This window comes from Fukomys damarensis, unplaced genomic scaffold, assembly GCF_012274545.1.
Source record: "Fukomys damarensis isolate Sample0158 unplaced genomic scaffold, DMR_v1.0_HiC HiC_scaffold_6, whole genome shotgun sequence".
NCBI lineage: Eukaryota > Metazoa > Chordata > Mammalia > Rodentia > Bathyergidae > Fukomys > Fukomys damarensis.
The window spans coordinates 40,648,683-40,661,889 of NW_022900918.1; the positions used below are offsets into that span (position 1 = coordinate 40,648,683).

Here is a 13,207-nt window from a genome sequence, read left to right on the forward strand (position 1 = left end):
TGCAAGATCATGCTCCAGTGGCCTGAACCTGCACTACCGACGTTGTCTTGGGCCCGTAATGCTGTAGAGACGCTGATGGTCTGCTCCCTTGCAACTCAGCCTTTCATCCCGTAATCTCCTAGCCAGCTGCCTATCTCCAGTCAGCTGGTGCTGGACTGCAGTTTCCATTGTATTAAGGGCTTCGAAATTGCTAAGCCTTTTTGATTCACTAAAAATACAAATCATCATCTCCCTCTTAGCTGGGGGCTTATCCACGTTTTATTATACGCGTAGAAACCCTAGATGCATTTTTATTATAAATTCTTTTTTCAGAAACCTGGACAGGAGATTATAATAAAAATATCTGGGATGATTTAAAAACATCCTAGTCTCCAACAGAAATGAAAGTTCTCACAGCTTCAGGAACTCAACTTTGAACACAGCAGAGAAAGCTGGGAAGGAGCCGTGAGCATCTCACTGGCAGAATCTGTGCACACGCACGGTTACGAAGGGGAGTTTGGGAGACCCGGATGTATGATAAAGGAACCTGCAAGCCAGGAAAGGCCAGGTGGCACTTAATAAACGGGGTTGGATATAGGGGCACATATGGGACAGAGAATCAGCTTGTAGTAACATCTTTGATGGCTCAATAGGGAGGGGAAAGACTTTTGTCAGATTTTCTCACCGGCTCTCTCCACGACTCCAGCTGAGGACTTAGCTGGGTCCCCCTGGGTGTCGGGGGACCCCCTGCACCACTGCACGAGCCCCCTCACCTGGGTGCCAAGGAAGAGCTCTGGCAGCTGAAGGTGTTTTAGCTCATGCCCCAACCTTAATAAAGTAGCTGCTGACCAACAAAGTTAGCTTTAAAAAACATTTAAAGGTAGTTAAATATTTAGCTGATTTCCAGACAGCAAAATCGTGCTCAGTAAAATAGGATCAACACCATTTCCTCATTTTTATATTTATTTTACCTAAGAATTTACCTCCTCTTCTCTTTGGGGTAGCAGACATTGGTGAGGTCACAGGGCAATATGTTTGGTTTTTGTGTTAATAACAAAGTAATATTTGCAATATAAAACGTTACAGGAGGGGTATAAAACTTTTCTTGAAAGAAATTTTTTAAACACTGTTTAATAGACAACATACCAGACCACAGAGTGCCTTCTGAAAAGGCCTGAAATTTATCACAGGTGGGAGGTTCAGTTCAGGGATACTAGCTTTTCACATTTATAAGGACCAAATGTCTGCTTACTCTTACATGATGATATAACGAGGCATTTTATATGCTCAAATCACCATTTTCTCATCTGTAAAATTATAAGCTGTACTTGTGGCATATGATGGTGTCACATGATGCCACATTAACAAATTATCATTGATAGGAATTTTCTAAGTTCTCCTCCTCTCAGAATTAATGTTTGCATTTAGACTTGCGAAGTGTTGGCGTTGTTCTGTCTGCGGGTTTTCAGATAGTCATTAAGCAGTGGACATGCGCATGTAATCTAAAGATAGGGCTCAGGAAAGGGTCTTTGTCCTACTTTGATTATTCTTTACGAAGAGAGTTATCTTGTGAGTGGTTTGTCATTGTTTTGCCTGTTTTATGTTAAAGGATGGAAAGAAACAGAACTAGAATGATCAGAGCAGTCTAAAATAGAAAGGAGTGTGTGTGTGTGTGTGTGTGTGTGTGTGTGTGTGTGTGTGCATGTGTGACAGAGAGAGAGTACAGAAGGAGAAAGAGAACATCAGACTTGAACTGGAATAATCCCTCACTAACATTAGCTATTTGATCCTTTGGGCTTTTTCCCAATTCTTTATTTTTAAAATGAGGATTTATTTTATCTTCAGTCCAAAGGGATAGAGGGTGCACTTACTCTATAACCTGTCCCTTGCTTAGTATGATTTCCAGCTAAACTTTTCCTTTGGCTTTGAAGCAAGGTGACTTTGACAATGATGATGTATTTTATGAGCAGATGTAGGCTGGATAAAGAGCCAGGATGATTCCAAGGGCCATGATCCTGTACGCTCAGGGTGTCGTATTCTCCACGGAACAGGACCTTGTTTCAGAGGCTGACAAGGTGACAACATCGAAAGTGCCTCTTTCACAACCAAAGCAGACTTACTTTTTGTGACTTTAGGTTGGTAGAATGGCATTGCTTTCAGTAACATTGGGAATCTTCCCAAAACCTGACTCATTTCACCCTTTCCTCTGCTTTCTTTTAACCTTCTCTTTGTATTTAATGAATTTTAAACCATAGTGCATCGTAACATCAACATTCAGTGTACTTAAACTAAGTTAGACTTGGGCCGGGTGGGGATTATCATTAATACCTGCTCTATAAGGAATGGCATCCCTTACAATCCCTTGATTTCACATGAAACGGAAATGTCCTCAGCTCTTCTGAGTGAGTGGGCTGTTTGGCAGTCATCAGCATGGCTTGTTGGGTTCATACAATATCGGATTTAAAAAAAACAGTTGGCCATGAGGGAAATGCACATGAAGACCAAGCTGAGATTCCTTCCTACTCCAGAAAGAATCCATCAAGAAATCCAATGATAGCACGTGCCGCCGAGGCTGCTCCAGACTCCAGGTGCTGGGGTTACAGGTGTGCACCACCACGCTGGGCTCAAATGTTACTTTCATATCTGTGACAGACTGATACATGGCAACTTCCATACATTCCAGAATCTGCTCTACATAAAATCATCCTCTGGAATAAAAGGTAGCCCTTTCAACTTTGTTGTAGTCTTTCTTTGAATAAAAGGCACAAATTGTTGGTGCAAAATTATGTCACAGGGGCAGGAAAAGCAGCACACATGGCTGTGAAGGCTGGAGAAGCAGCAGTGCCGTCTTCCTGTTCTCGGCTCAGTGCACACTGTGAGAAGGGTATGGCCCCCTGAGCTCAGGAACATGGTGGGCTGAGGGATGGGGCTCTCCAAGTCCACAGCACCAGCCGCAGTTGTGCGTTTTGAGAATGTGGTGTCCCAAGGGGTCAAGGACCTGTGGCCAATTCTCTGACCCTGCTCCCGTGATGACTCTGGTCTACCTTCTCCAAGCCACTGTGGTCCTGAGATAGAGTGGAGTCTAGCCAGGAGACACTGCCACCCTGGAGCTGGCTTAGAAATGGGGAGCTTCGTTCTGCGGGCTTTTGGTGGCTGTGGAAAGTGTCCAGCTGTCTGATGCCACTGTGTGGAAACTTTGCCTGTAGAGACTGTGTGCACAAGGGCGGCAGGGTTCAGAGCCCAGATCCTCCAGCCACTGGGTCTCTCAGCCCAGACACTGGACCCAAGGCTGAAGCCATTGAGGATGGTCCATCCCCAGCCACCATTTGACCCTAGCTGCCGCCTAGAAGACCTCGGAAGGGCCTCTGTGTGGGGAGCCCTATTAAGTCCCACAGGAGAAGGCAAAGTAAATGCTACTTTTAGCCTCTGTTTGGGGACAGCTGGCTCCAGGGCAACAAAAGCCTGCTATGGCTCTCCCTCTGCCCCTGGGTTAGAGCCTCGCATAGACAGAGAGAGGAAGCACATGGGTCACTGTTGCTCCCTCCTCTCACTCCCTGGAGGGCATCTGCTTTTCAGTTGTAAATATGTCTCTTTTTGCAAACTGCATTATTCTGTGCAAATTATGCGGTCATCTAATCAACTGAAGGTGCATTTCCTGAACCAGGGAGGGTTTGATTTGAAGAAACATAGACCAACTCATGCTTAAGGAAGAACATGTACTGAAAACTAGGGAGTACTGCACAAAATTAAGGTGAGAAGCATGCAATGAGGCTTGCCATTTGACTATGGATAAAACCGAGGAACTGAAAGGCAGGCAGGAAGCCTGTGTTTCCTTCCTTCTGTGGTGTGCATCCTCCTGTGGGCCTCCTTGGTCCCTTTCACACATCACCTTTATCCTCCCTCCCTAGATTGGTCTTTTATTTGCACTTAGCTATGAAAATCTATAAGTGGCACTCAAGCCCCCCCCCATGCCCAGTATCCATAATTAAACAACTAATCTGTGTGTTCCGGCCCCACGTTCCCAGGTAAGAAAATCTGTTGTGGAAGACGGGGTGTGCTGACCCCATGGATGCAGTTGGTGGTGTTCTGAGAATACACATGGCCCTTGTGCAGAGCAGAAGGACGAGAGACTCAGCACAGAAGTGTGGATAGATGTTGTCATGGCTGTGCCTAGAAGTCTCTCCGAAGCCTCAAGCAGTCATAGGTGGGGCTTTTTGGAGGTGGCTGGATCTAGAGTGTGTGATGCTAGGATTGATTCACAGTGCAGTGCTAGGATTAAGGCTACCCCATCCTGGGTGGGAATACTACCACTCTAAGGCTGGGTGGCCCAGGTAGGCTATAAGGGACAGAAAGAGGGCTGCTGCTTGTTATTCTTCACTTGCTCCTTTGCTGCCTTCTGCCCACCATGAACTGTTTCTCCTCTGTGATGCCCCTCTGCCGTGCCACCCTGTCTTGGAGCCAGCTGACTATGAACTGAAACCTCTACAAACTGTAAGCTAAATGAACCCCTCCTCCTTTAACTTTGGGTGTCAGGTATTTTATCTCAGCAATGAGAAAAGTAACTTGGACAGATGTTTTCTATTATATGAAGAGATGAGACTGGATATGTTACTTCCATTCCCAATTTGAAGTGCATCCTGATCATGTCTCATTCCTGAGGGACCGGGAAATCTTGTGATCACATGGCTCTTTCTCAGATCCCACATCAGAAGAGTGCAGACTACACAAGAATTAAGTCTCCCTGAATAATTGAAACCTGATAGAGGAAGGATGGTATAGAATTACTTGTAGATATCAATATATCTATATTGATATACAGATAAAAGGATGGTGAAGCTGGAGAGTGAATGAAATTCTGTGAAAATGGTCTTAAGACCAGACGTACACATCTTTCAAAAAAGCAAAGTGGAAGTAGAGATGATTTGCCACCATAAATTGTATTTGTGGTTTCTACTGTATAAGTTTCCCTTCTAAAGCACATGCCCAGTAAGCCTCCCCTTTCTAAGATGTTTGCTCTCTGAGTCTCTTGGGGAGTTGCCTAGCGCACACTAAGCCCTGCTCCACCTCAGTACCAAAAAACTTGTTTTTTCCATTCAAAAATTGTCTGTTGCATCCTGTAAGTGTTCTCACTGTTCCCAAGTTTGGCAAGGTGGTAAATACCTACAATGTATATTAGTGTCCTTTTAGGACCAACAATGTTAGATCATTATCACAGTTTTACACACAAGGAAACTAAGTCCCACAGAACTCCAGGCACAGCAAGTGTCACCGTGAATGTGGACCATGGGCTTGATACCCAGTTTGTCACTGGGTGGTGATCAGTGGAATTGATATTTAGGCATTTATTTTACCCTTACCTCTTAAAAGTGAGTGTGTGTGTGTACTCTTAATTCGAGCAGGCCATAATTTAATAACTTTCACAAATACTGATGTGTAAGTAGGAGCCTAGATTAGTTGTTATGTCAGTTCAGTATCTTGTTCTATTCATTTGTAAAGGGAGTTATTTTTAACGCAGAAGTATGGCTTAGAAAGAATATTTCAAATATAGCTTAACTTAGCAGAGGGTCATGTATAGGGAGAAAATGTAAACTGAAGCTTGTGCTTATGTGTGTGTGCATTCTGGATTTACCGTTCAGAATCAGCTCTGGAGAAATGTGGAATTAAATTTATGCCATTATAAATCTGTCACCTAAGGTCTGTTTTACAGCATTGTTAATTTAGGTCTGGTTTTGGTGAGCAGGCCATGCCTGGTTCCCACCAGAGAATACTTTTCACAATCGTGTATTTTAGAAATTCTGTAGAACAGGGAAGTTTGATAACAGCCTTGAAAAATATTGTTTCATTTTTATAAAACCTTGGTGAGGTAAGCTTGGGAAAAATTAGTAGTAGTAGTAGTAGTAGTAGTAGTAGTAGTAGTAGTAGTAGTAGTAGTAGTATCATTACCATTATTCAACCCAGAACCTTCACTGATTCTTCTCAATGGGCAATAGATATTCTTAGGAACTCTTCTGTCACATTTAAAATGCGTGCCAGAGACCACTGCTGGGAAGACAGAAGAAGGGCCTGAAAATCTGCCCCTCAGGAAAGTGGCAAATAGTACGGAAGAGAGCCAGGTGCAATGACTCACACCTGTCATCCTGCTACTCTGAAGGCTGAGGCAGGAGAATGGCAAGTGCGAGGCAGCCTGGACAACTCAGCTAGACCCTCGCTGTTAAGAAAAGAAATAAGAGAAGAAAAAGGATAGTGATAAAGTTTATTAAAATTAGCTTTTCCCAGGTCACTGGAAGTTAACTGAAGGCTTTCAGTGATCTGACTGACGGGCACTTATTTCCCGAAATGGTTGGATCTTAGCAAGGAGAGTGGCTTTGCTGGGGAGTCTCACTGTGTCTTATCGGTCACATTCCTCCCTTCAGCAATGCAGGGGCCTTAAAAGCCAGCAGCCTTCACCTCTACAGAACAGATGCAGACCCCTCAAACCTCTCCAGGGGAGCTGTCCGGGTTTCACCATCTCGCAGTCCCCTGCGAACCCTGCTCACAGGACTGGCTTTCTGCGACCTGACTAATGCGCTCCCTGCCCATCGTTCCCCGGAGCACTTGGCAAACAGCTAGTAACGCCGTGTCCTCCCAACCCTGGGGTAACAGTTGTGACGGACAAACAGCTGGCCAACACACACGGAGAAGACTGGAAACGGAAACAGCAGATCCCAGGGCGCGTGGCAGGCTGGAACAGGTTCCTGGGGATGCAGAGGCTGTGTGTGTGTCTGGCCCTGTGGGCTTGCTCAGGGGCTCCTCCAAAGACTCGTGTCTCACCCAGGAACAAGAAGGACGTGCAGGTGGACAGCGAGGAGCCCCTCAGCACAGCCCCTCAGCAAAGGCTGGGAGTTTCTGCTGCAGCAGAGCCCTGAGCTGACCGCCATGGGAAATGAGTGGGGCTGGCACTGCCTGTGTGTGAGAGGAGCACAGACGTTAAAGATGGGGCTCATCAGAGTGACTAACTTCAGAAGTCACCGATGGAAGGACAGAGAAAGGGGCAGGAGGAGCTGAGGGCTGAGGGCTGGGAAATATCAATGTGCCCGTCTGACGGACTTCCAACCCAAGTGGGACCCTGTGAGGCAGATTCACACCGAGGCACAGCACCACCGTTGAAATCCAAGGACAAAGGGTCTTGGGATCACCGAGGCAAGAGCGATTCATCACCTCCAAGGTCCTCAGTAGACCAGCACCTGGCTACTCACTGCTAAGCCTGGAGGAGCAGCGGGACAACAGAGTCAGCGAGAGCCAAGAGAAAACAGTAGCAGCCAAGAAGTCTGTCCAGGGAAAGTACCCTTCTTAAATGGAGAGAAAATCATGACACTCTTGATAGGCCAAAGCAGAGAACTCTCAGGGCTACTAGATCCACTCTCAGTACTAAAGGGAGTCGGGCAGGAGGAAAGGAGACCCTATGTGGTGTCTTGAATTTGCAGGAGAAATAAAGGCAGTGGAAAGTCGGACATGGAAGCAGCATGAAAGATAATACACTGCATGTTCTTGGTACTCTATTTTCATCCTGTTACATTTAACACATGTAACTTGGGTGAATATAGTGGCCCAGAGTGGAAAAGACAAAGAGCAGGGCAGAGCTTTTGCACACTATTTAAATTTAGTTGGTACTTATCTGACATAGATTGTTATAAATTGAGGTATTCGTGGAATCCAGATGAAAATTATAAGGATAACACAATCCAGGAAGATAAATGCAAAGGTGTTAAGATAACATACATAAAAGTCCATTTACACAAAAGAAGGTAGTAAGAGCGGCACAGTGGAACAAAATAAACCTAATGCAACAGACAAATACCAAAGTGGCAGGTGTAATTCCTTCTCTATTAGTAATCATATTAATAAATCTAATTAACATGCAAAAAGACAGATTAGTAGAATGGATTAAAAATCATGCAACTGCATTTTGCTTGTTAGAGACACCTGCTTGATTCAAGACACAAGGTGAAAATCAGAGATGGAGAAAGATAAGCTTATTCAGAGTGAGAAAAACAAAGCTGGAATAGGTGGTGTAGAATAACAAGCAGACTTTCTCTACTAGCTTTAAAAGAGAACAAGGACATTTTACAGAGCTAAAGGGATTATTTCATCGTGAAGACGTACAAGGCATAATGTGTTTGTGCCACAGGCTCCAGAATGCATGACATGAGACTGGCGGAAATGAACGGAGAAAGAGAATCCATCGGTGCTGAATACACGAATACCTGTTCCAGTGGTGGGCAGAACAGTTCAGCAGAGGCCCTGTCAGGCAGAGACCGTGGAGCCCGTTTGCAACAGACACAGCATCACATGTGAAGCGTTCTCCAGGGCAGGCCGCACGGGTCAAAGCACTGTATTTCTTTGGAAGTGCCTGTGTGCAGTGTGGAATGCTTCCGTTCCTTCTGCGGAGCCGGCCTGTGTACGTGACACGTGTATTCCCTTCTTCATCCTCTTCCCTGCTTTCAAAGGGAAATGTATTTAAAAGGTCTTTTCTGACAACAGAATGAAATTGACCGTCTCTACAAGTCTTTAATGGGAGGAATTTTAGAAATTAATGATGTGAGCTGAACTGTGCTCACCCTTCACCCTGGTACTTCAGAAAGTCACTAGATGCAGGCATTGGACCTTTAGAGAAGGTAAAGCCACTAGGTTCGCCCGACTGCCGTCCTTTGAACAAAGAAATCTGGGCTCACAGAGAGAACATGTGTCAGCAGGAAACTACATGCTGAGGGAGGAGGAACGGGCACCCGGAAGCTTTGACTTCACTCTCCACTCCCGTGAGAAAACAACTGATTATTTAAAACCCCAGGGTGCAGTATTCTGTTAGCACAGCACTAGCAAACCGACCTGCTCCTAAGTAAGCCACAAACACTTCAAAGAATAAATCACAGTGCACATCGGAAGATAAGTTTGGATGAAGAAAATGATGCAACAGAGAAATCTGATAAGATGTCACTAAATCAGGACACAGAGGGAGTTTTAACTAGGAAGGTGTAACTTTATACGATTTTTTTTTTAAAGTTGTAGGTTCACGGCAAAATCACGAAGAGATTTCCTTTACCTCTGCTGCTGCTACTCAGCCTGGCCTCCACGGTGATCAGGGTGCCCTTCCAGAGTGGCCCATGTTTTAACAATTGGCAAACCTTCACCAGCGCATCAGAATCACCCCAAGTCTATAACTGTAAATTCCCGTAGTGGAAATATCTCTGATCAATAGCCTAGCGCTCCGGGCTGGTGGCTCCTCCTGTCAGGTTCTCTGCAGAGGTGGACAGGCTTCCAACTCTGCACAGCACAGTGAGACTGGCCATGCTGGAGAGGGCTAGGGCTGTGCAGTCAAGCCAGCCAGGACCTGGTGTCTTCTGGGCATCTTGTTAGAGTTGGAAAAGAGGCTAAGAGTCTATCCCTGGAAGGCTGAAAGAAGAGGGGTGAACAGAAAAGAAGGTAGCTTTAGAGAACATTCCAAGTTCCAGGTTAAAGAAATTTAATGGAAAGACATTCCACTTCTGTAAGGCGTGAGTTTGAATCCGAGCCATTTTGTATAGTTCATTTCAATGAAATAAAACAGTAATGTTGCTGTAATTATACTGTTTGGAAAATGCGTTAATGGATTTCTGAGAAGACTGCGGTTCTTCTGTTAACAGCAGAAGGCTGTACAGTGCCTTGGGAACCCAAGGGACCTTGCTGCGGGGCTCATCGGGTAGCTCCCTGCGAAGGAGCAAGGACACTTTTTACACAGCCCATCTCTTAGTGCCCTGTGGCCACCTGTGTGCTGGTGATTTCCCCTTTGCTGCTCACGTGGCAACCTGGGGTGTCCTTCCGCAGGCAGCTGATTCTCGTAATTGCAGTGTTTGTCAGTCTCTGTGACATTGCTGTTTGGCTGTGTGTGCATTGTCCCATCATGCTTTGGGAGAGCAGCTGGATCCTTGCCAAGGGCTAGTGGCAGAAATGGGTGTTTAATGCACAAAATGTCAACTGTATTGTTTGATGCCAACAGGGCCTAATGAATTTGAAAAACAAAAATTCAGCAACCTAATGCCCTCCTAAGCCGGGTTCAGTAATTTGTCTTTATTCATTTATTTATTTTTGGTTTTGCACAAGTGGTATAAACTTGACATTTTGAAATGACAAACTGTGAAAACTGTGTTCCACTTTCTCATCCATGAGCCTGGGCACACCAGGTGATTACCCAGCAAAGCAAGGGATACCTTTGAGGGAAATGCGGGACACTCTACGTGCATGAGCTCAGGTTGCGAGGTGACCAATCGTTTTTCTCTGGCTTCCATGGCTGTTCATGTTTTAAGAATGAATGCAGTGCTCCTGCTTTGGGCTTGGGCGGAAGAGACCTGCTCCAAGCGCGTTATTCTCTCTCTGTCTGGTTTTGCAGTGCTCCGGCTCCTGCAGGAGGGTGCAGATCCACACACTCTCGTGTCCTCCGGAGGGTCCTTGCTCCATCTGGTAAGTCCTGCAACAGTCGGTGGGACACCTGGAGAAGGGGAACAGTGAAAGACTCACAGCGCAGTCCCAGAGGGCTCCCTGGTCGATGGTGATGGTTCTGATTAACAGGTGCAGAGAACGAGCTGCCTTACAGTGAAGCTTGTAAATAATCTGACAAATGGCACCGGTGCCTAGGCCCTAAAGGAAACACTTTTGCAGTTGAACAGCGTTCGGGGGCTAAGTTCAGTGACTCTGCCCCCGCACCCAGCAGTAAGCGGCTGCCGCCTCCCTCCCTCCCTCCCTTGCTGCCGCAGCTCGTCCTTATTGCTCTACTGAAATTTGCTCTGCTTGTGGTCAGGCCCAACCGTGTCAGTGTGCATAAAAATGGCCTTATATTCTTTTTGGCAGTGAAGCAGGCATGGATTAAGTAAAAAGAAAAGTAAGTGCATAAGGAAAGAAATATTTTTATGAAGCGTATGAGTGTGAAACTTGCATTAAGTAAAAGGAGAAGTCAAGAGTTACTTGATTTAGTGGCCTTTAGGACCTGTTTAAATACAATAGCTCAATTTTGGAAAATAACAAAATAGCATTAGAAAGAGTTCCAATTTATCAGTGTCTCCCACCGAGACAAAATGTCATACTGTATTTCTTCTGGCTCTAAGGAGCTATGACAGAGGGCTCAGGCAGGCATCAAGCGGGAGCTCCTTCCTGGATGAAGTTTGGCAGTGGGAGTTTCAGATCTCTCCAGGTGAGGCTGATTTATAGCCTCCACTGAGAAGAGAGAAACGGTGTCTACGGGAATCCGGATGACAAGTAATGCTCTGCAGTCAGCAGAACAGAAGACGACCATGTTGGTGGGAAACTCTCTGCAGAAGTATGGAGATTGTCTCTCTTGTGCATTGGTAAGAGCTGAGAAGAGCCATTTCTAGGGAACTTTCCTTCCCCTGGAATGTTCTAGTGGTGGAATTTCTCTGAAGTCCTCGTGGTTTGTGCCATGGCTTTCATCTTTAAGAGGAGCTGCGCTCTGCTTGTCATTAGATCCCAAGTGTAATGTGAGAAGCCTGGACTGGGAGCTTCTGTAAAAGCCACCCACAGGCAGGGGCACTCCTGCTGCTAGGCAGTGTGGCAGTCTGCTCTCACCACTGGGGTGTGGGAAGCAGGGATTTCCATGAGCAAGCCTGCCCAAATCATTGCTACCATGCCAGGAAAAGGCTATTTCTAAGAGGAGGGCGGGGAGTCAAGAGTAGATTGATGGAGGCCTGTTATTGTTCATGTATACAATGTACCTGACTTTTAGTGACCCCATAAACCTCTGTTCTACAAATCAGAAAATCACAAGTTGCTTTCATTACCTCTGAAATAAAGCCAGAAAGCCACACCATCACCAGCAGGCAGCCGCTGTGCTCTCCTAACAGGCTGTTGCTGGTCCCAGGTAAACCTTTTCCTCTCTCATCCAGCCCATTGCTCTGACTCCCACACAACAACCACAGCACAGGGCTCCCTCCAGAATCCCCTAGTCACCCTCATCATCGTCATCAATGTCCCCAGGCAGCCCTGCCTGCAGCAGTAGCCACCCACCTCCATCTCCCTCGGGCTCTGCTTGCCCACCGTACCCTCTTTGCTACTTCTTACCCAGTGCCCCAGGTTCTCAGTGGAGAATGAGTTACTGTCACTACTGAAATCAGGAGCGTATGACACTGTGACACATATCCTGGGAACGGTGCAGAAACCATACTCTGCTGGTACTGAGTCACGTGTTCTGAAGGGGACAAGATCACCCATGAGGACAGCGGACCTGGAGAAGGTGGAGCAGACGCTGAGGCCAGAGCAAAGGACAGGGGCCCATGGGGGTCCAGAGCAAGGCCTTTGCTCCTTCCTGGTCTGACTAATTCCCCTTTCTCTGAGGCCAGAGAGCGTCCCGTCCTTGCTTCTCCATACATCTGGGAGCTGTGGGTTGTACCTAAGGGAGAGTGTGGCTTTTTCTCTCTGCCAGACTGAAAAGTTCAAAAACTGATTCCTAGTAAGTGATTAATGAAAGGCCCCTGAGAACAGAAGGGGGCTTTGGTTAATAAGAAGGTAGTTAGTTGTTTTAGTCCAGCTGATAGCATTAAAGGTTCAGAAATGGTAGCATCAGAAGAAAAAGCAATGAAAAGACTAAAGGGGCAGGTAGGCAGGAAATGAGTTATAAATCCCAATCCACGCAGGAGCGGAAGTTGGGAGACTAAGACCCAGGGAGGAGACGGAGGAGGAGCAAGCACTAGGGATGGAGGCTCCTATTCCTGGGGTAACTGAGTGAACAAGAACAAGTGAAAGATCTCAAGTTGCCAGAGAGACAAAATTGCAGGGTTTCCGAATGCCGTGGGTACTGAGGAAGGCAATTTAGCCATCTCGGGTGTCACCGAGAGCGGGCTCACTGTGGGCCCCACCTTGCGGGGACCGTGGTGAGGTTGACGCAGATCACAGGGCCCCTAATTACACGCTGTCCGCACTGCCGGTGCTGCAGAGCAGAAGGCAGCATATGTGTGCGTGGGGCTTCCGAAAAGGCTGCAGAAATGTTCGGATTCCCTGGAGCTGCTTATTTAGTGCGGTGTTTATTCATGGAGTGCTGTGCTCTCAGTGCAGATTTCTGTAACACGTTTTTGTCTCTTGGAAGTGCCAGAAAAACTCTGTTGGTGTTTAAAGTCACACAGGATTTAAAGTTGATATTTGAGGAAACAGGTTTTAGTATTTTGGGTCATGCAACATCTTCATCTCCTTTTTTTTTTTTTTTTTTTTT

At 46.2% G+C, this 13,207-nt stretch overlaps 1 protein-coding gene across 1 annotated transcript in view; it reads left to right on the forward strand.

Moving 5' to 3' along the window:
• The window catches only part of Myo16 (myosin XVI), a 378,094-nt gene that overhangs the window by 45,400 nt on the left and 319,487 nt on the right, over positions 1-13,207 (forward strand). The window contains exon 3 of the mRNA XM_010619995.3: positions 10,382-10,452. Within this exon, the coding sequence (XP_010618297.1) occupies positions 10,382-10,452 (71 nt within the window). The remainder of the gene's footprint in view (positions 1-10,381; positions 10,453-13,207) is intronic.